Source organism: Lithobates pipiens, unplaced genomic scaffold, assembly GCF_037356315.1.
Source record: "Lithobates pipiens isolate NorthernLeopardFrog02 unplaced genomic scaffold, aLitPip1_a1.2 Scaffold_30, whole genome shotgun sequence".
Lineage (NCBI taxonomy): Eukaryota > Metazoa > Chordata > Amphibia > Anura > Ranidae > Lithobates > Lithobates pipiens.
The window spans coordinates 104950629-104973967 of NW_027507791.1; the positions used below are offsets into that span (position 1 = coordinate 104950629).

At 44.0% G+C, this 23339-nt stretch overlaps 1 protein-coding gene across 2 annotated transcripts in view; it reads left to right on the forward strand.

Annotated features, from left to right (window-relative positions):
• SUSD6 (sushi domain containing 6) overlaps nucleotides 1-23339 on the forward strand; it is a 67521-nt gene that overhangs the window by 435 nt on the left and 43747 nt on the right. The window contains exons 1-2 of one of the 2 annotated variants that reach the window (XM_077464731.1): nucleotides 9230-9380; nucleotides 20547-20704. In XM_077464731.1, the coding sequence (XP_077320857.1) occupies nucleotides 20593-20704 (112 nt within the window). In that variant the 5' untranslated portion in view covers nucleotides 9230-9380; nucleotides 20547-20592. Of the gene's footprint in view, nucleotides 1-9229; nucleotides 9381-20546; nucleotides 20705-23339 lie in introns of those variants that run through there. The other variant, XM_077464730.1, reaches the window with a different exon arrangement.

Sequence of the window (23339 nt, forward strand, 5' to 3'; positions counted from 1 at the left end):
TATATAAAAATAAAATAAAAAAATGTTCTTATTATGTGGTGATATGACCACTTGGTATTTAACTACTTCAATACCAGGCACTTACACACCTTCCTGCCCAGGCCAATTTCCAGCTTTCAGAGCTGTAGCAATTTCAATGACAATTGTGCGGTCATGCAACACTGTACCCAAACACATGTTTTATCATTTTGTTCCCACGAATAGAACTTTCTTTTGGTGGTATTTCATCACCTCTGTGATTTTTTGTTTTTGTGCAACAAATGAAGACCGAAAGTTTTTCTTTTGTTTCTTTAAAAAAAAAAATTTGAATATAAGTAAGTTTTCTTCTGCACTGATGGGCACCAATGAGGTGGTACTGATGATGGACACTGATAGGTGTCACTGGTATGCAGCACTGATGGGCACTGGTGGGTGGCATTGCTGGGCATCACTGATTTTATTTTGTACGTGATGGTGCCAGTCAGTGCCCAACTGTGGGCTCTGATTGGCACAGATTGGGCACATGTGGATAGCCATAGGTTGCATACTTTGCCATCCACATGTTGCCCACATCGCTGGTGGTCCTGGGGGCTTCCCCTGTCAGGAGAGCTGCCGATCGGCACTCCTCTACTCGTGTCTGTCAGACGCAAGTGAGGAAAAGCAGATTAACGGCTTTTCCTGTTTGCATCGTGATCAGCCGTGATTGGACACGGCTGATCATGTGGCAAAGAGCTTCCGCCGGAGGCTCTTTACCAAGATCGGTGGAGCAGTGTGTCAGACTGACACACCGTTCCACCGTTTCCCACAATACGCGCCCCAATGTAATCCTGAATGACGTCATATGGTGCCCAATCAGAATAACATAATCTGCTATTGACCAGATGGGAAGTGGTTAACCGTTTCCTTTCCAGCCAATGTGTATATACAGCTGGATGGGAGCAATGTCATACCAAGTGAACGTACCCACACGTCCAGCAAGATCTGTGATCATTATGTCCACCAGACACAGCAGAAAGGTGATTTAAAAAAAATTGTATAAGGGACATGGCAATTGGTCCTGGTACCGTGTGATTACTGTGACCAATCACAGGTACGGTAGTAGACAAGGCTGTTATTGTTTACATCTGTGTGATCTCTGCGATTGGTCACAGTAATCACATGGCACCAGGGCCAATCACAGAAGGCATGTACCATGTGATAACGGTGACTAATGCCAGCATCACAGTAGTAAACAAGGTTTCATAAATGAAACCTTTGAACAGACTTACGGATTGCTTATTACAGAGATCATCACTGTAATGATGACGCTAGTGTGCATGGTGCCTAAATGTAACAGCTCCAGCTCAGGGCTTTTACTGGTTGTTAGGAAGGCTAACAACCAGTGACTCATCCCCACCCACACATTGACAGCCAGGGGGTTCCTGGTTGACAGGTGAATGTGAACAAAGGGGTGTATAAGATGTCTAAAAACAAAATAAATAAAACACTTGAGGGTCTGGTATGAATTTTAATAGGGACCCCATGCAAAATTAAGATAAACTGGCATATGGTCACCCCAAATTCTATACCGGTCCCTTTATCTGAGTGTGCAGCCTGGCAAGCCAGGAAAGAGGTGACACGCATACAGCCCCCCTCCCTCCTGAACCATACCAGGCCACATGTCTTTACCATCGGGGGAGGAACCCCCATGCCAAAGCTCCTTGTCCCCATGTTGATGGGCACAAGGGCTCCTTCCCTCCCAGCCCTGGCTTTGGGTTGTGGGCGTCTTATTGGGTTTCTGGGAGTCCTGTTAACAAGAAGGTGGTTCTAAGATCCTGCCCCTCTCCATGTGAAAGAGCAAAGGGGCACTTAGTTCCTCTGGTCATTCCCCCCAAAAATATGTACACAGTAAAAATAAAAAAATTGATGCCCAAAGACCTAGGTATACTAAGCTGCTGTCATATTTACTGTACTAAGCCACAAAAAATATGTTTACGTGGACTTCCCCCTTCCCCCTCCAATGTGATATTTTAGAGAATCTATTATAAACGGGTTGTTGCCGATGTACAAATTGACATATAGAAATAGGAACTGCCCCAGGAAATATGAAAAAAAATCTGGCAACCATGGTTGGAGTGCTAAGGGCCAGTTCACACCAGACGCAGTTCCGTTCAGTTCCGTGCGCTTTATTTCTGCAATAAAAATGCATGCACAGTGTTTTCCGTGTATTCCAATGGCTCTAGTTCACACCATGCAGTCAGTTTCTGGTGCAGAAACTGACCGAAAACTGACCGGAACTGACTGTATTGGTGCAGAAAAAAATGGAACTGCATCTGGTGTGAACTGGCCCTATGTGTTTACTCCCATATGGGACACGTTTATTTTGCTTCTTTTTTCTACTGGTAAACATCAATCTATGTTCCTTAAAGAGGAAGTAAACCCTGATGGGTTTACTTCCTCTTTTTTTCCCTGCAAAGGTAAAGCATAATGGACTACTATGCATCGCATAGTAGCTCATTATGTGTCACTTACCTGACACAGGAGCCAGCGAAGTCGCCGCTGATCCCTGTAGTCCGCCGCATCCATGTTGCTGGTGGCGTCTCGCAGCTCCGACGAATCACAGCGGCGAAGCCGCGATGACGTCACTCCCGCGCATGCGCACGGGAGTCGCGTCTCGCAGCTCCGCCGCTGCCACTCGGCGAAGCCGCGATGACGTCACTCCCGCGCATGCGCACGGGAGTCGACAAATTTGGCAAATCCATTCATGGATTTGCCGCATTTAGTGCGCCTGCGCGCCGCTGTCTACGGCGCATGCGCCGTAGACGGCGGTGCCCATTTTCGGGCAAATATCTCCTAAACCATATAGGTTTAGGAGATATTGCTTGGACCTACAGGTAAGCCTTAATCTAGGCTTACCTGTAGGTCCAAGTTGTTTGGAAGGGTTTACTTCCTCTTTAATTATCTGTGTGATGTACTGATATGTTATACTTGATGGAATATTTCTTCCCCTTTTCTTTTATGTGTAATCCTCTGAATGACTGTTGTTAATGTTCTCAATAAAGAGCAATTCTGTTTGTAACAAAAACACAAAACAATTTTAACAAGTCCTTTATAAAAAAAAAAAATAATAATGCACATTCACTGTCAATTATGTCATCCATTGATGCAAGTCCACGGCAGTCATGGTGAACAACGCTTGCCCTTTTTCAGTCCTGCATTCTCAGGTTAGGGGAGGGAGGCACTTACCAAAAATGCTGTTTTTCTTGCACATTGTCCCCGCCCCTTTGTTTACATTCACCCATTTACAAGCTGATAGCTGAATGTGCCAGGTAGGGATGATCACTGTTGCTGGGATGCCTGTGGGTTAACATTTTAACCTCCCCCCCCCCCCTTTTTTTGTGAATTTCCTAGTTCTGAAAAAAATATCACTTAAGATATTTTACCACAAAAATGAATGCAGTGTACATCTCTTAGTAAATTGACCCCAGTGTGCTGTGCGCTCCCCCACAGGAGCCTGTGTGCTGTCTATGCACTGACCATGCTCCCGGTGATTGGAGATTCCTTGCGTAGATTTAGTACACAGATTGTGTTATGAGATTTTATTGTGCAGTTGGTCTTGGAATTTAGGTGAGCAGCTCCATGTATATTCGTGTGCTGTTTTGTCTGGATGCTAGAGCTGCACAATTAATCATTAAATCGTGATCTCGATTCAACACCTCGGGTGATCTCAATTGCAGAGTTTGCTGATTCTTTCATATAACAAGTGGAGAGACTTATCTGCTCACTCAGCTGTCAAAAGAAAACACCCTCTGCCAAGTTTTTAATATGAAACATTGTAACTTCCTTCTTAGATCAAAGGGAAACTTCTGTGTGTAAGGAAAAAAATCTGGGCAGTCTGCCAAGTTTTTAAACAAGGTGTAAATGCAGGAAGTTTAACCATTTAACGCCTAAATCTTTTTCTGACACTTTGCCAAAAAATGACTTGGAACCCCCAAACATTATCTATATTTTAGCAGAGACCCTAGGGAATAAAATGTCAATTGCTGCAATATTTTATGTCACACTGTATTTGCCCAGCAGTCTTTCAAATGCAATTTTTTGGGAAAAAATACACTTCAGTGAATTAAAAAAACAAATCAAAATCCTAAACAGTAAAGTTAGCCCAATTATATATTTTTTTGTTTTAATGTGTAAGATGATATGCCGCGAGAATCGTGATCTATCTTCTATCTACGCAAAAAAGTAGTGATTCTGATTTTAGCCAGAATCGTGCAGCTCTACTGGATGCAGCGTGCCATAATATAGTATGGTGGTGTTTGTATGGTGGTGTTGGGTGCGGAGTGTTGACAGTGCTGAGCATTCTTTGTTTTCATGATCTAGTAATGTACATGAATTCAGATCACCAAACTGACTAGTCTCACATGAATGTGTGCTCTTGGAGCTATTCTTTCATAAAGAATAATTTTGGTGACTGGTACTCTTTTTGTAGAAGACAGCTTTGTTGCCTGCTGTTTTGTGGGGATGAAATACCAGGCCTTGGAAATAATAATGGAAATACTGTACATTTGCTCTCCTATTACACTTTTGTTGCGAAGAGACAAACCATTGCAGTCAATGAAAGGTCCAGATCACAAAAATTCCAATCCATTTGTGGGTCAGTCACTGAACAATTGTAGCTGAACTCTAGGAAAGATCTGAAATGCTTACTTACATCAGTCCAGCTTGGCGTAGTATAGTGGTGAACCAAAATCGCCATAATCGGCATATTTGTTTCTGTGCAAAACTCTGATAACCTTATTTTTGGCTGCTGATATATTTGTGCATCCCTAGTGTAGTAGTCAGCACTACCTACTACAGTGATAGCCCTGAACTTCTAGAGATGAAGCTACTTAGCACAGGTCCTAGAAGATTGTGACTATCTCTGTAGTACCACGGACTACAACAGTGAGCCTACCGGACCAGATGTGAATTGTATGGCTTGTTCAGGCAGGTTCTCTGCTGCAGAGGCATTTCCTTTCCTTAGTGCTGTCAGTGTCTGAGGAAAGGAAAGCTGCTAACCGTTTGTTTCTCAGAGCTGTCTGTGTCGGAGGAAAGGAAAGCTGATAGCTGGCTTTCCTGTGGTGACAGGGGCATTTATACTGATCATCAGTGCCCCGATGATCAGTTCTGCACATCAGCGCCACCTCATCAGCACACATCAGTGACAAAGAAAAATTATATATTCTGATAATTTTATAACAGAAACAAAGAAAAAGGGGTATTTTTTTTGTTTGTTTAGCAAAAAATAAAAAAAAACCAATTGTGATTAAACACCAACAAAAGAAAGCTCTGTCTCCAAAAAAATGATAAAAATGTAATTTGTGTGCAGTGTTGCATGACTACGCAATTGTCATTCACAGTGCGACAATGATGAAAACTGGCCTGGGCAGGAAGGGGGTGAAAGTGCCCTGTATTCAAGTGGGTAATAAACCATTACGCTAATATTGTGTGACATAAAATATTGGAACTACCACCAATTTATTCTCCTGGGTCTCTGCTTTTGGAAAATCTATAACTAATTGATTCAAGTAATCGTCAGACCTAAAATAATTTTTGTGATGCGTGCAGAAAGGGTTAAATGGGGACACCATATGAAAATGAACACAGACTGCAGCTTTGGAGGGCATTGTCTCTACAGTCCCAATAAATTTTATTGCCCACCAGTAACCCTGTGTAGCACTGATCAGCAGAACATTATATAATGGTATACAGTAAGTGCTACCGATGTGTGCATAGTTTAAGAGAAGTGCCTAATCACAGCAGTATACACACACTATATGATGGTGTGTAAGGTGCTGGGGATATGGTTCTGGCACAGATGGTGTAAGCGGTAGGAGGAGTTCCAGCACTTCCCTCTGCCTGGGGATGTCACTTCCTGGAGTTGATCAAAGACTATTGCTACATAAAGGAAGGCATCCCTGGAATCCCTTTAGATGTGCCTGTTTCACACTTGTCTTTGCATTGTATCCTCTGACCTCGCCATCCCTTTCTTTTGTCACGAAACAAAAGGCATTTGCCATAAGCAAATGATAATGATATACTGCGGGCTCCCTATTTCCTCTGCATTGTGCGCTACTATTTCCTTATTCATAGTATTGCCGGTTTGTTATTCTCACCCTCCTTCTACATGTGTAACATCTAAATATAATAATTGGCAGCTTCATGGGATATAGGGTATGCTTGTTACTTAGTACATCACATAGTATTCCCTAGGATATATGGCAGCACTCCAAAACGTATCTCGTAAATTCTTTAGGCCCAGCACTAAGACCCCTTTCACACTGGGTCGCTTTGCAGGCGTTACAGCACTAAAGATGGCGCCTACAAAGCTCCCTGAAAGAGCTGCTCCCCACACTGGAGCAGTGCACTGGCAAGACGGTAGAAAAAAAGTCCTGCTAGCAGCATCTTTGGAGCGGTGTGTATATCGCTCCTTCACCGCTCCTTCCCATTGAAATGAATGGGGCAGCACGGCTATACTGCCGGCAAAGCACCGCTGCAGCAGCGCTTTTGCGGTGGTTTAACCCTTTCTTGGCCGCTAGCATGGGGTAAAACTGCCCCACTAGCGGCCAAATACCAACGCTAAAACTACGGTAAAGCGGCGCTAAAAATAGTGTGGTTTTACTGCCGACCCCCGCACCGCCCCAGTGTGAAGGGGCCTAAGCTGGAGGAGGCCAATATTCTTCTGTAGTGTTTTCCCTAAAGTGGAATCTAAGCTAAAACCTTTATTGGTTTTGGATCGCATGAGGAAAGAGCTGAAACTAGATTTTATTATTTTTTTATTTTTTTCTGTTGAGGTCCGAGTTCCTGTTGAGATATTTCAGATCTTTCCTCTTCTTCCTGTCCAGCAACAACAGTGATGGAAAATCTCCCAACAAAGTTAGCAGTACCAGCCTGAGACTTAAAGTGGTTGTAAAGGGAGTTTTTTTTTAATCTTAATGCATTCTGTGCATTAAGATGATAAGCCTTCTGTGTGTGGCAGCTCCCCTCGGCCCCCCCCTTATACTTAAAGAAATCATATAATATATAGATGGGTACCATTATAGTTCAGGTCAAACCCAAAGTAGTAAAATGGGTAAGGAGGAGAAAATTGATCCAACCCAAAGTGACTTGCAATGTTGGATTCAGCCTATGCAGTACTAATGAACAGGGGGGGGGGGGCGCGCTGTGACTGTCTAGCCCGGGATCTGAGGTCATGAGATCTTTTGTAGTGTGGGGTGCACATATTACTGTCCCCAAAAGGGTGAAGGTCGCCATCATTTATGTGGTAACAGGGCCAAGTAACGGCTCCAAAAGTGTCTATAAAATAAATGATAAATTATAATGTGTAAATATGACAATCTGGATGCCGCTACCACTAAGTGATAAATATAGCCCATAACCATTAGGACTGTGGAAAGGCGGCTGCATTGTGAACACAGGCAGCTGTCCGCTTGGCATGAGAGCCATTTAGAGAATGCTTTGCATTTTCTGAATAAATGCAAACATTCTGTGATTGGATGAGGTACAGAGAGAGACCTCACCACCTTGTCTTTCTACCTCGTCCAATCAGAGAAAAGCATTCTCTGAAAGGCGGCCATGGCAAGTAGCCGACCTTCTTTGTTCCTAGTGCAACAGACTGGCCACTCAGCACAGGACCCTAAGACAAGTGGAGATCACTGGAGTAGCGGTGTCAAGTCCACTACAGTGATTTCCATCTTCCAGGGGCGTCTGCCAGATATGCAGATATGGTATAGAAATATACTAGGCTTAGAATCCTTCATTAAGGCTTTGCTCGCACCTCTGCATGTGGCTGCGGGAATCGCATCTGTACTCTCAGCCTAAGCGTGTTTCCCTTAGGCCCCTTTCACACTGGGGCGGTTTTCAGGCGTTACAGCGCTAAAAATAGCGCCTGTGTAGCGCCTGAAAAAAACCGGCCCCTTTCACTCCAGTGTGAAAGCCGGAGGGCTTTCACACTGGAGCGGTGCGCTGGCAGGACAGTGAAAAAAGTCCTGCTAGCCGCATCTTTGGAGCGGTGTATTCACCGCTCCTAAACCGCTCCTACCCATTGAAATCAATGGGACAGCGTGGCAATATCATGGGGCAGCGGCGCTTTGCGGGCGGTTTTAACCATTTTTCGGCCGCTAGCGGGGGTTAAAACCACCCCGCTAGCGCGCGTAGACCGCCGCTAAAACGACGGTAAAGCGCCGCTAAAAATAGCAGCGCTTTACCGCCGACGCCTGCACCGCCCCAGTGTGAAAGGGGCCTTAGGAGAGGCGCAGGGCTGCAATTTATTCTAAATGGCACCCCCACTCGCCTCAGGACGCATCGCATTTCCGGGGGGCGGGAACCCCAGGGAAATTGTCAACTGAACCGTGCAATTTCCCTGTGGCCACATTTATGAAAAGGTGTATGCCCCCCCCCCCTTTTTTTTTTTAACTCGGGTATGCACAACACATGAAAGTGTAAACCTAGGGCAACAGACTAGAATATTCCACAATATTGCATTTGAAGAGCATTTTATTTATTGTTTTTTTAGTATGGGTAGCTGTTTTTAATATAACTATACAGTGTATATATAAAGTAAGGAAATTCAATAACAACTTTTTAAACTGGTAGCAATTGAAGGTTAACAGAATTCATTCCCTACACTAAGGCTCCATTCACACCTCGGCCACAGCGAATCTGAATCACGGCAGGATGTGTTTGACCCCATTATTTCTCAATAGCACCCCAAATGCAGTGTGATTTTTTCTGCGATTGTCATGCGACAAATCGCAGCAAAATCATAGGATGCATGTCGCCAAAAAGAAGTTCTGGAAGTTGTCTCTATGAAGCTCCGCTCATCCAGCGCTCACTGGAGCATCGGGCCTGGGAGGGGATGGGGGCAGCTAGCTTTGGCTCTCAGCCACTTGCTGAGAGCCGGATCCAGTTGTCAATCAGGCAGCTGGGTGGATTTTGACAATATGGTCGGGATCCTTCCAGAGCCTGGAGTGGCTCTGCGCTGTCAGCTGGCTGCAGGTCACAGGCGTACACAAGTGATTGCACTGCTGTGACTAACAAGAAAAGTAAGACTAACAAAGATTTGACCATATTACTCTTATAGAGATGCCCTTTAATTGTGTGCATTTCACAATTCATTTGCCAAAAAGAAAATGTGCAGTTTGGAAATGGTTGCATTAATAGTCCTGTAGCAGTATCATTGTAAACGTGATTGGTATCACCCATGACAGGCAGGATTGCACAAGAAACATGCACAGCTAAAGGGAGCCAGGGGTGCTTTCTTCCATCCTTCCACGGAGCAAGCACGGAAAGACTGACGCCAGGGGACTGGCAGCTAAGGCACTGAACCTGGGGCTGACACCGGAGCACAGAGGGGGAGCATCAGGGACACCCAAGACCAGCTGGTAAGTAGGGGTCCAGTCAGTATCCCCCCAGTGTGAGGAGTAGAGGGCATGTATACAGTGATCTGTATGGCTGGGACTGGAGTCTGAAACAGGAAGTGTTGCTCCATCTTACACAGCTGTATTGTTTGTACAGGATAGTGCTGGGCTCTACTCGCCTGTATTGTCTGTACAAATAGTCCTCAGCTTTATTGTCTGTATTCGGTGAACTGTGCCAAATACACAGAAGTGTTGTCCATACGTGCTATAGAATGTGTTAGTTCTTTCTTATTACATAATAACATGAACCCTTGTGCTATAGATGTCCAAAGTGTGCTGTGTGATTATATACTGTACTGGTTTATTCTGTAAGTCAAACAATTCATTGTTAGCCTGCCTCCTGTAAACTGTTATAGAGTTGCTGGCCAATGCTCGGATTGTTCCCTTTTAGCTGCTTGTGTGTTAAAGTTTCAGATTTTAGAACGCACCACAGACCTCCTGGTTTGTACACATAGCGGCTTACATAGGAGAGCAGGCTGTATGCAAAGTTTAATAAAATATAGATCCCTCTGTTCCACACAGGTGATTGTAAAGGAAAAAAATAACATGTCATACTTATCTGGTTTTACACAGAACAGCCCCGATCCTTCTCTTCTCGTGTCCCCTGCCGTGCTCTTGGCTGAGTGCCCGATAGCAAGTCGCTTGCTGTGGGGGGCACTCATGCGTTCTCGCTCCCAAGCCGGCTCTTCGCGTCTTTAAGACGCAGCACGGCTCAGCCCCACCCCCCGCTCCCACCTCAGGGGCTGTGATTGATAGGCTGAGATGCAGCAGCAAGAGCCAATCTGGAGGAAAAGACCTGGGAGAGCCTTGAGTCTTGCGCACATCGCTGAATAGGGATCGGGCTTAGGTAAATATTAGGGAGGACTGAGGTGGGAGCTGCACACTGAAGGTTTTTTTACCTTCATGAATAGAATGCATGAAGGTAAAAAAAAACCTTCAGCCTATACAAAAGCTTTAACAGCTTTTTCACTTAAAGTGGATGTAAAACCCATTCGTGAAATTTGAGCTGGGCACATATCACTGCAGTGTTTTCTTATCTCTCTTCAAAGCACTTTGTCCTGTAGCTGTCTCTTGCTCAGTTCCTCTGGTTTCAGCATGATAACTTCTGACAAGTTCTCTACTGAGATGAAAGCAGCTTGAACTTTGTGTTGGGGAGGGTGCTATAAATAGATTGACAGAGTGCTGAACCATTCAACAAACAGTTCTGAAAGTTTCTACCTATGAAGAGAGGCTGTTTGTGCCTTTGCTCCAATCGGCTGTCTTGGCTGTATGCCCAGGCTTCACTGCAGTGCTGAACAGGAAGAGGATATCTCCTAACACAATCTGAACTTTCTAAAAAATATATAAAGCTTAAGACAGCAGATATACATGTAAACCTTATATAGGGAGATTTGTTTCATCTCTGTGTCATCTGAGGCTGTTCACTTCACTGGGTATATGTGAGAGTTTACATCCACTTTAATGTTTGTTTTTGAACATGATGCTTAGCTAAACCTTGTTTTTTGGTTTCCACTCAGATAGAGGGAAGGGGTTAGAATCCCTGTCAGGTTTATATCGCTGTGCTGTGCTCCTCTTTGCAAGATTCTTCCTTTCTGGTGACCACTGTCAATGGAAGAGCCCACACATCTAGCAATGTCCTTAAAAAGCGAGCTAGGAATGGATACTGGACAGTTCTTAAACAAGTAATTCAATGTAGGCAGCATCACCATTTTTAAGAGATTGATACGACCCAGTAGGTTGAGGGGTAGGCTCTCCCATGTGGCACACTTTGCTTGCAGAGTAAACAATACAAGCAGAAAATGTATTTTTCAAGCCAGAGGGATGTTTGATCACCTGAACCCCAAGATATCGGAACTCCTCAACCCGGGGGGGGGGGGTGCTGTTGACTGCTCATTCATCTATGGAAAATTTTAAACCAATTTTAGCCCAATTTATCTTGATGCCCAAGTATCCACCAAAGTTATTAAAGATTTGCAAAGTGCCCCCCAAAAAAAAAAAAACGTTTGGCTGTCTGATCCAGCATTGTGCCTGGCTGCAGGTTTTCTACCTTCACTTCCTCGTCTCATAGACAGCAGTCGTCTCCTGCTGTGCTTAGTCAAATCTTGTAAGGAGATGATGTAAATCGTGCCAGCGGTGTACCGCTAAAGAAGAGGAAAGGGACTGCTCTGTGCAATATTGTTGCACATATCTTGTAAGTTTAAATCTCATTTTTATTACTTTGACGCTCAGGTTTAGGTATGGCAAATTTTATATAGGTACATGGTAAGTATGCCAGTGTCATACCTGTGGGATCCCCCTGGAAGCTGGAAATCATTTGAGTAGGGACCGCTACTACAGTGATCACGACTAGCTCCCTGTGCCAAGCAGCTGCTTAGTGAACACAGGAGGTTGCTTATTTGGCACAGGTGCCATTTAGAGAACATTTTACATTTCCCAATTAATACAAAGGGTTTGGATTGGAAGAGGTGGAGAGGCAGGGTGGTGGTATCTTGATTTCCACCTCCAAATCCACTATGCAGTGTTCTTTGAATGGCGCCTGCGCTAAGCTAGCAACCTCCTGTATTTAGTAAGAAGCAGGGCAGCTGCTCCGCACTGGACCTTTAAAGCTAATGGCAATCTTTTTGTGGTAGCATTGTATACTACAGTGATTTCCAGCTTCCATGGGGATCCCACAGCTATGGCACATGTATACTTGCATTGATCCACGCTGGACCAATGTAACGATGCATAAATTGCCATACCTGAACATAAGCTTAAAGTGAAACTGCAGCAGAGAAAGATCAGGCACCCTTTTCTGCCAGGCAGGACTGTGCTGTGTTAAAGAGGAAGTAAACCCTGATGAGTTTACTTCCTCTTTCATTCCCTGCAAAGGTAAAGCATAATCCCGAAGGAAACCCATGCAGGCACAGGGAGAACATGCAAACTCCAGGCAGGTAGTGTCATGGTTGGGTTGGGATACGAACCAGCCATACGAACCATGGTTGGGATACTAACCAGCTCACCTTCTTACTGCTAGGTGAGAGTGCTAACCACTACACCACTGTGCCGCCCACTTTAAAGAACTCCTGTAAATATTAGGACTGGATGAGCAGGAATACAAATCCATTTGGCAGTTCTCATATGTGCTTCATATGCAGCGGTGTACCTGGGATTCAGCTTGAAGGCTAGAGATGGAAATATTTCTAGGGCCTTCCTAGTAGCACTGTACTACTAAAGTTGCCACAGCTTTGACTTGTGGCACTTGAGACGTTTGGTTTTGTCTAGAATTATTATTTAAAGTGTTTGTAAAGGCAGAATGTTTGTTACCTTACTGCATTCTGTGCAGTAAGATAAAAAATCTTCTGCATACAGCTTCCCCCGCAGTCCCCTAAATACATACCTGAGCCTGATCTTGATCCAGCGATGTGCACAAGAGCCCAAGCTGTGTCAGCTCTCTTGCTCTGCTTTGCCTCATTGTGAGCCGGTGGGGAGCCGAACCACGCTCTGTGTCTATAGATGGGAGCGAGCATGCAGCAGTGCCGCAAGCTCCATGCTGGGGGGGGGGGGGCACTCAGCGGGAGGGTGAAGCAAAGAGCGCTGGTGGGACCCCAGAAGAGGAGGATCAGGGCTGCTCTATGCAAAACCACTTCACAGAGCAGCGAAGTATAACATGTTTGGTATTTTAATACAAAAAAAAAAAAAACTTAAAACTTTATTATTACTTTAACAACTGTCTGCCAGGTCTCGGTAATTGGTGTCCCCAAGAAAACAAAAATCCTCTGATCTAGAATTTACAAACTTGAGCCTCAAGCAGCAATAAAGAAACTGGCTTGTGATTTCCTTGATTTATGTGATAGAGGAAGAGGGCAGCTCAGAGTTGTATATGTAGCAGACTTGGTGGAAAAGGGGGAGTGAAAGTGAATGCAGGAAGTGGTGTGAAATTCGGTGTAAATGACACAATTCAAGTAAATCTTTAAAGAAGGAACAAAGGACAGTGAATTCTGGGAAGGATGTACAGGAAAATGTACAGTTTTTTTTTTTTTGCCTCTTTGAGATGGGGCATGAAACGGCTTTGCCGACGTTACAGATATCGTATCTCTCAACTTTTCTAGAATGATAGTGGGACAACCGTGTATCACAAATTATTAAGGCAAAGGACACACCCCTGCTGTGCCATTATTATGCAGACCCTAAAGAATTAATATGCAAGACATTATTGGGCATCCACAAGTGTGTTTTTTCAGCCCAGCTTTTCTTTTAGGGTGCATTCACACAAGATGCGGCGGAGCTGCATTGGGTGATTATTCCAGCATCGTCCCACTGCATGACAAGCCAAAATTCTCAACAAAATAAATTCAGCATGCAGTTCTTTTTATTTTTTTTTATTTTTTTCAGCGCAGCTTGAGGCAATCCACTGCCTCACAGAAAGGTTCACAAAAAAAGTGAACTGTGTGATGCTCCGCGGTAGATCGGGTTGTCGGCAGTGCACACCAGCCACTAGATTGTAACGCAGCAGCTGGTGGAACATACCCTTATACTGGCTTTTCAAAAAAGCATATGCAATCATTTGGAGCTTGGGGTGAAAGGCTTGGTATAGCAATTTTTTTTTTTTTTTTTTTTTAACTATTATTATTATAACAGACCAAAGGAGGGATTTCAAAAGGGGCAGCGGAGAGCTAAGCAGGCATGCAACAAAGATCACTGGAGCACACAGTAGATTTTCCTAAATATGTATATGTAGCTGAAAGGTAAAAAAAAGCTAAAATTTATAAATTACACAGAATTAAGAGCACAACATGTATACTAAAATCTAGGTCATTTTTTTATTTATTTATTTATTTATTTTTGGCAAAGATTGATGTGGTGTGTGCCTCCATAGCCAGTCAATAAGTGTGAGGATGGTCATAGCCACAAATAATTAATTTAAAGCTGAATTGTAGGATTTTTTTTTTTGCATAGTTACATTAGTCCAGCTTGGACCAACGCAAATGCCTGTGGAATCTGGAAATCACTGTTGTAGGCACCGCTAATGGTCTTCACTGCTAGATTCTTGTTCCCCGACTGCCCTGTTGCTCTTTGAACCCAGGAGGTCTCCCCTTTGCACCGGCACCGCTCAGAGAACACCTTGCGTTTTCTCAATGAAAGGTGGGTGGGTCAGTTACATCACAAACCCCACCTCGTCCTGTCCGAGAACACTTTGCAGTAATTGAGAAAATGCAAAGTGTTCTAAATGGTGCCAAGAAGGTGAACCCCCCCGTGCGCTGCAGGGATCCCACGGGTATATCACATACAGACTTACATTGGTCAAAGTAGAACCAATATAGCAAGGTAAATGAGCAATACCTGCAATTCAGCGTACTTGTCTGTCCAGGGATGCACCATTCTTCTAACCTTGGCCAGTTCTTCACCGGTCTTCTGGTGCCACCAAGCTACCTATGGTAAGCTGGCTGTGACTTCTTACACCTTCATACCTCACTGTGCACATGCTCCACCCTGTGAATGGTCCTGCAGCCTCCCTGGGACCTGTGATGTGTCCCAAAAGGAACTTCCGGTTGGATTGTCTAGGTGATCTGGGCAGAAGTTGGAGGGGTACCCACTCCCCCTCAAAAAAACAAAACAAAAAAAAGGAAACTTTGCAGTCACTTTAACTGGGGGCATTTACTTTTGTGTTTGGAAAATCCAAAGGTAAATGCCAAAGCTAGGCAGCATCGACTTTTACAAAAGCATGGTCACGTACAGCCACTCACCTGTATGGCAGGCCGTACGCAGTACATGCAGCTCCCTGGGTGCAGACAAAGTGCCAGGAATTGCACGAAGCATAAAAAAATGCCTGTTAAAGCCCTTTGTGCGTGAAAACACATTTGCCTGGAGTTCAACGTCACCTTAGATTAGATTACTAACCTACATACCCCAGTAGCACATGAAAAGAGCTGATATCCTAAATCTTCCAGCACTGGCAAATTGTGTACCCTACTACACCATGCAGAACTTGGTAACATCTACTTTCCCTACTGGTCATAACATGGCTGTACACAAATACTTCTCACAGGGGCTGTGGGGCTTCAAGCTTTGTAGCAGATACCCCAGCCTAGATTTCTCAAAGGTTGAAGGACCAGGCAATGAACTTGGCACGTGAGGGGAGGAGAGGTGAGGTCCGGATTTTCAGGCCTGCACAAGTCCTCGTTCTGCTCAGCCAGTTTCTTCTAGTCTGGAAATAAAGACACTCATTGACACAACAATGCTGCGTCATATGGACTCAAATCATTGCTTTTAGACAGTTTGATGAGTTAATCGCTACTTCTCGCAGTGACTCATCCCCCCTTCTTGAGAAACAGCATGTTATTCCGTCTGGATATCCTCCTTACATATTTCAGCCAATATTTCCTTCTTTTTTTTTTTTTCCCCTTCCTGTACTATTTTTATGAACACCCAATTCCTTAAAAGGACAATGGTTAAAAAGCATTGAGTTTTACTGTAAATCCAAGTTAGTCTATCCGTGAGCCGACGTGAATGGGTATGTAGCTCCGATATGATGACCGAGCAGAGATTAGTGGATGTTAGTAAGTGAAAGTAGGCTAAATAGTTGAGTCATTTCATGTGAAGTTTTACCTTTTCAGCAGAATAGTAACTCTGCCGTAAACGGTTTCATGTTTGCAGGAAGATCGTGTTCACCGCTGGTGATTGTGCTTCTGTCACCAGAAAGGCGTATTAGGTGTCTGCTCCCTATTCAGCACTCTACAGATTTCCTTGAAGCAAAAACTCTCATATTTCATAAGAAGACATACGAACAGTCTTCATTAGGCCATGTTACTGAGGTTTGATCCATACCGAAAATTTTAATAGCCCTTCATTCTGTGTTTTTTTTTTTTAAGTGATTCCAGTTGTTTGGCAGAAACCCATGTACATTTATTAAAAAATGAAAGGCATTCTGCTTCAGGGTTCTGTTTGCATAGAGATTGTATGCCTTCCTGTAGTAGCAAAGGTGCATTTAAGGGCTCACTTACACTACACCTAACTTCACTGCTACACACATTTTTGTAGGTTGTGGCGTGTAATGTTAGGTAGTCCCATTGAAATAAAGGGACTCCAACGCACCTGGGGGTTCGAAGAAATAAGTTGTGTTGCAGGTTCATTCTGGGCATACAGTACGGTACAAAATGAATGACACTGAAATGGGTGAACCATGTGCTACAACGCATGTATGGGGTACGTTACTGCAATACGAATGGTGTTAACGACCCTGCTGGATTTGAGGTGCTGTAATTGAAACATGTTCATTGTTTTGTGTTGGCTGAATACTGTGTAGTATCTTTCCAGAATCCAAAGGTGGGTGTGCATTCAATTTTGTGTTTAAAGCCCAACTCCAGCGTGTCCCAATAGGAGTTACTTGTATGAACAGTTGTATTTAAAGCCCAACCCCAGCTTGTCCAATAGGAGGTACACATAGGAACTGTCGTATTTGAAGCCCAGCTCCAGTGTGTCCAATAGGAGGTACATGTATGATGACCTGTTGTATTTAAAGCCCAACTCCAGTGTGTCCAATGGGGGGAGGATGGGGGTATGCATATATGAGCTGTTGTATTTGTAAACCATCATGGTTTTTAATCTTTTGTGCTGCAGCTGCCCCCCAAACCCCCCTGTTTTCTTACCCGAGCCAGATGATCATTCCAAAGTCGAGGGCGAGCACAGCAGCTCCAGCTGCTGTCTTGGGTCCTCATTGGATAGATTGATCGCCAATGGCTCCCGCTGCTGTCAATCAAATCCAGTGACTCGGGAGGGGGCCCGCACGACTGTCTCCATGGAAACTGGCACTCTGTGGGGGCACTCGAGTAGAGGAAGAGCCAGGAGCGCCACCAGGGGACCCCAGAAAAAGAGGATTAGGGCCACTCTGTGCAAAATGCTTGCACAGAGAAGGTAAGTATAAGATGTTTGTAAAGCTTCATTGTTATTTAAAAAAAAAATCACTCTAAAGCCGAATCCAGCTTGTCCAATAAGTGGTAGCAGTATGAACTGTTGTATTTAAAGCCCAACTCGAGCCAAAATTTTGTGTTGGATGGAGCGGGGAAATGATTTGTAAAGTTTTTGGGCTGGAATGAAATTATTGTCAGACATTACAAAGACACCCCCCCCCCCCCTACTAAAAACATGATTTTGTCGTTGTCTGTGTGTCTGTTGGAGAGATTTGCCATCACTTCCTGTTCTGAGCGGAAGTGAGGTGATATTTTTCTAGTAATAGCAATAAAAATATAAGCGGCTCTAAACCATCTCCGTTCTATTAAAAATGAATGGCCAGGAAATTGGATTGCAAGCTCAAGTGGGGTTGTGGTTGTTGCACATTGATTGGGCTGTATAGATATTAACACACTACAAATAAACAGTCCTATGAAAGGAGCCCAGTCAAGACTTTGTCTAAGGTCGACATTTTAAAAACTGCTTTTGGTAAAAAGCATTATTTTTTTTTAAAACAAGGAAACATTGACCTGTCTTTTATTTCAAATTGAATTTCCTCCAGTATATTGTGGGGATCTACAGCAAAGCTTGCACATACCAAGGCCTTGAACATTAGCATTACATTGTACAATCTGAGCTGGTAACATTCTTAGGCCACATACCAACAAAGACTGCGTTATGAGCTTTTTCTGTTGCCTATAAGGTCTGCTTCACGCTAGTGCAATTTCAGATGCGATTGTCGTAAAGAATTGCATGACTATGGCAATCACATTGTTTTCAGTGGTGCTTTTCTGGCTCAGGGAGCTGCAGGTGCCACATACAGCCACCAGTACACGTTAATGGATGTAAGTGGCCATACTCATGTAAATGCTGGCTGATTCCGCATTGGAATTTACTTGTGCATGTGCGTACAACAAATTTCCCCAAGCGCATCACTTTAGCATTTGGGGAAATGTGCTTGCACGCATGGAGGTGTAAGCGCTGATACAGAAGCAGTAACATGCTTACACAAGTGCCGCCATGTGCTGTCATTCACTTGTACGCAGCACCAGCGTCTCTTCGGGAGCAGCAAAGCGCCAGGAATTTTAAGCATGTAAACATCTGTGTGCACTGGGCATGAATTTGTCCAGAACATATGTTTAACCACTTGCTTACTGGGCACTTAAACCCCCCTCCTGCCCAGACCAATTTTCAGCTTTCAGCGCTGATGCACTTTGAATGACAATTGCGCGGGCATACAACACTGTACCCAAATGAAATTTTTATCATTTTTTCCCCACAAATAGAGCTTTCTTTTGGTGGTATTTTAATTACAGCTCGGAGTTTTATTTTTTGCTAAACAAACAAAAAAATGCAAAATAAAAAATAAATAAAAAATCATGTTTAATAGTTTGTTATAAAATTTTGCAAACAGGTCATTTTTCTCCTTCATTGAAATGCGCTGATGAGGCGGCACTGGTGGGCACTGATAGGCGGCACTGGTGGGCACTGATAGGCGGCACTGGTGGGCACTGATAGGCGGCACTGGTGGGCACTGATAGGCGGCACTGGTGGGCACTGATAGGCGGCACTGGTGGGCACTGATAGGCGGCACTGGTGGGCACTGATAGGCACAGATAAGGTGGCACGGATGGGTGGCACTAAGGGGCACTGATGGGTACCACTGATAGATGGGACTGATGGGTACCACTGATAGACGGGACTGATGGGCACTGATAGACGGGACTGATAGGTGGCACTGCTGGGTGGCACTGATGGGCACTGGTAGATGACACTGAGGTGCAGCAATGTTTTTGAGGCAGATTGTGGGCACTGATAGTTGGCACTGTGGGCACTGATAGGTGGCACTGCTGTGTGGCACTATGGGCACTAATGGGTGGCACTGCTGTGTGGCACTTTATTAATCATCTGGGGGTTTACTGGCAGGAGGCAGGTGGGCACTTATACGCTGGCCGTGATCGGGACTAATGCCGGACAGCGTATAAGTGATCGGCTGTTTTTTTCTCTCCTTGCGCTGTCAGCGCGAGGAGGAAAAATAGCCGATTACCGGCTCCGTTGTATCACATGATCAGCTGTCATTGGCTGACAGCTGATCACGTGGTAAGGGGTCGGGATCGACCCCCTTGCTCGGATCCGTGATCAGGCGAGTCTCATAGACTCGCTGATCACAGGGCGCGCAGGCCGCTCGTGCACGGGACGACGCCAATAGACGTAGTCCCGGCAAAGCAGGTCTGCGCTGTAGCCGTCATTCGGCTATAGCGCGGATCTCAAAAGGTTAAAAAAAACATACATTGGTAAGACTAAGACAGTGGATCATGAGGGTACTCACAGCAGATGTTTTATTTACACTAGTATAATATGCCAGTGTGGTAAAAATGTATGCTCTTTTGTATTGTGACTAATCTCTATTCTCTTTATCTCATAGTTATGTGATAATCAGCTTTTAATCGCCACCTAACTGTATAAATAAAGCTTCTGAAGAAGCGGTTAATGTGATCCGCGAAACATGTAGAGCAACCAGTATACAGATGGTGTCCATGTTATAGTTGTCACATTGTAGTGCAACTGTGGAAGTAAAACCCAATATTTGCTTGATGATCACTATTGGTTTTAATATGGAAAGGCCGAATGTTATATATGTATATTTTTGTAAATGTTTTTTTTTATATTTTATTCACGACTGTCTATTGTCAGCTGGTATACGGTACCATTAATGTCCATTCTAGCCTCCCCCTCCCAAATTACACTATATATACATTTTAAAATGCCAATAAACCCTTTAAAAGTGAACCCATGTCAAGACACAAGTGTCATAAAAGCGAACTATTGCACGCACCAAGGTGAAAACGGTCCCTCCTGTTTATTTATCTTTTTTTATGTAACATTACAGTCATCTTTTTTCTAATTTTAAAATGCATGACGACAGTGAGCAATAACATAATGGTATAAAAGCAGTAACATGAGTTTCTTGATTATCAGGATTGGCCTGCTGGTGAGAATGTTACAGTGTAACTGTATGTAGCACAGTCATAAAACACAGGTATATATTGCTAAGGCAATCAAATGCATTCCATTAAAGCTGTTGGACTACAGTTCCTAGATGACTTTACCAGCCTCTGGTTTTTAATCTCTTAAAATAAAATGTGTTGAATCTCTCCTTTATTCTGCATCCTGACCAGTGGATTCTTTTCTCATGACTAGGTGCTGGTTGTCATATCTGCCCCTTGGCTTACCTTCATCCAGGAAGATGTGCCAGCAAGTATCTGCAGGGAAAAGTCTGTGGCATAAAGTCTGGTCCTCAGGAAGGAGTGGAGTATTAGTGTTACTACTTTCCTATCTACCTTATAGTTTCAGCTCAGGTAAGTGCATTCTTGTACTTGGCAAGTTACAACTACTCATATCTGCACAGGATCAACCTAGAATCACATTGAATGGGATGGGGGGAGGGTTCCTTTTTATATAGAAAAGAGTTGGAAAAACTTTTCAAATGACAATGCGTTGGCACTATCAAGGGTTCAGCATAGCACTGAGCCCAAGTTCACACAAACGGGAATAGAATTGTGTGAGTTCAGCTGAACTCTCACAATTTCATTCCGGCATGCATGTCCTGACTTTGGGGGGGATTTCCTAGACATCTGTGCAGGTTACTGCACAGATGTCAATGGAAACCCCGGCCCCCCGAAATTGCCAGTAGTAGTACAAAAATGACTTTTGGGAATTGGTGTGGCGCAGCACACTTTCGGGCAGTGCAATTGCGCAGATTTTGGCATGCGGTTTAACATGTCAAATCACATGAATGTGAACCAGGGCGGAAGTTGTCTTTTTGTTGTATAAATTCTGTGTTTTTGAAGAAGACAAAGGTCAGTTTTTGACTAAAGCTGATCAAAGACTTAATAAGAAGATGGTCTGGAACAGGCTGAGATTTGGACCATGTATGGGCAGGCTAAATGTACCAAGTTGATCAGTTTGTCAACTTGGTTACAGCCAGCCTGCCATATCTTGACATGTGATTATCGATAGCGGCTGGTATAGCAGCTAGAAATAATCACTGTCATCTCCCGACGAAGGCAGCTTCCCCCAACCCCCCCTCAGGAGAATATAATGACCCGGCAGGAGGCATTCCCCTGTCAACACTGTCTGTTTTGATGGCGGAATTTGAACGAATTTCTTTCCCGAGTCCCATGGTTGCAGGAATTCATTTTCAATGTATGGCCTACTTTAAGGACTAGTTCTCCATCACACACCTTGCTGTTGATTGACAGTGCACAGCTTTGGGTGGATCCATAGCCACTATTCAGTCCAATAGCACCTTTGAATACGCCCACTGCCATCTGCTGTCAGTGGAAAGTAAGGTGGGCTTTCTCAGTTCCGTATCAGGTTCTGCCCATGCAATAGGTGCTACAACCGTGGGGGACTAGTTTCCCATCAGGTCCGCCTTCCATCTGACTCGTCAGGCACCGTCAGTAATCTCCAGCCCTTTTGTGTGTATTTTGCTTTTGGGCTGGGGAATCCCCCGGCCGACTGCTGAATGGGGTTGGGGATAGAGCCCTGTATTGAAATTTACTACTGATATTCTCATCACACACGTTTCTGGAATAGGCTGAGAGCTAAACGGATACTGCAGCAATGATCAGCTGGGAACTGGTAACATCGCAGAATAATGCACATATATACCAGCCCACCATGGATCTTCAGGTAGCATTCATAAGCTTTTATTCAGAGATCACATTACCACGGAAAAGTGCAACATTTTGGGTCCACACAGGACCCCTTCTTTAGGCCTGATAAAGGGGTCCTGCATGGTCTTGAAACATTGTACTTTTCTGCTGTGATGTGATTTCCGAATAAAAGCTCTGCGTGCTATTTGAAGATTCATGGTGTGCTAGCAAATCTATACGTTGATCTGTACAGAAATCACATTGATGTTCACTTCCCAGCACACACATGACCCAGGGTATTTCCATATGCAAGCTCAGAGCTGGTCTTCATCACAGGTCGTTTCCTGATCTGTAAACTGGCTGTGATTCTCTAAAGCTCCATACACACTATCAGATTTTCTGCTGAGTTTTTCCTTCAGATTTACCAAAACCATATAATATGAAGTCAAACCTTAGGCGTTTCACTGTGTATGCAATCGGACAGGTCCTTCTACTACATGGTTTTGGTAAACTTGAAGGAAAAACTCATCAGAAAAACTGATAGTGTGTTTGGGGCTTAAGGCTTTGTTGCTGCCATAGTGACAGGCTGTTAAGTAGGAGTAGTTGGCACTACCTGAGTTTCTGGTGCACATGTCGGTAATTTTACCAAAACTGGTACAAAGCCTTGTCAAAATGCTTGCTTGATGGAAACTACTACCTGAAGATATTTGTAACTGCTTTATTAATTTCCCCCTGGAGCATTTGTTTGAATGGAAAAGTCTGCATTTGCCCTGTTTTTCCTGCATTGCAAACGCATCTCCATTAGGACAGTTTAGAGAAATCGAACGCAAAGCAATTCAAACCTAGTCTGAAAACTATTATCTGCTTTCATCTTTATGATAAATGGCAATCTGCTGATCTGTATTTGTGCATTTCAGACACACATCAAATGCAGGTAATCGGTGCCTAGATATCTCCACTATATCAATACCGTATTTTTTCCAAGGTGTTTTGGGAAACTTGGCAATGGTATAGCAATCCGAGGTTCTGTCACCCAGTACTTGGTCATAATGCTGTCAGCTGATGCTCTTATTTATGTGCTGCTAAAACTCTGCAGTGATGAATTAAACAATTTGGAGATTATGTGGTAGTGTGAAGTGTGAAGTGATTTGACCTTTTAGAGAAATATGTCATGAGTTTTATTATTGGGGCTAGAAAAATCTAGAATTAGAAGATGGTAAAGAACAAGGAACATCCAAAGTGGCTGCTTTTAAAGGTCATCAGTATAAAGACATATAAAAGTTTGTCCAGGTTAAATTATGCAAAGAAATCCCTGAGGTTAGAGTCTTGCAAGGTG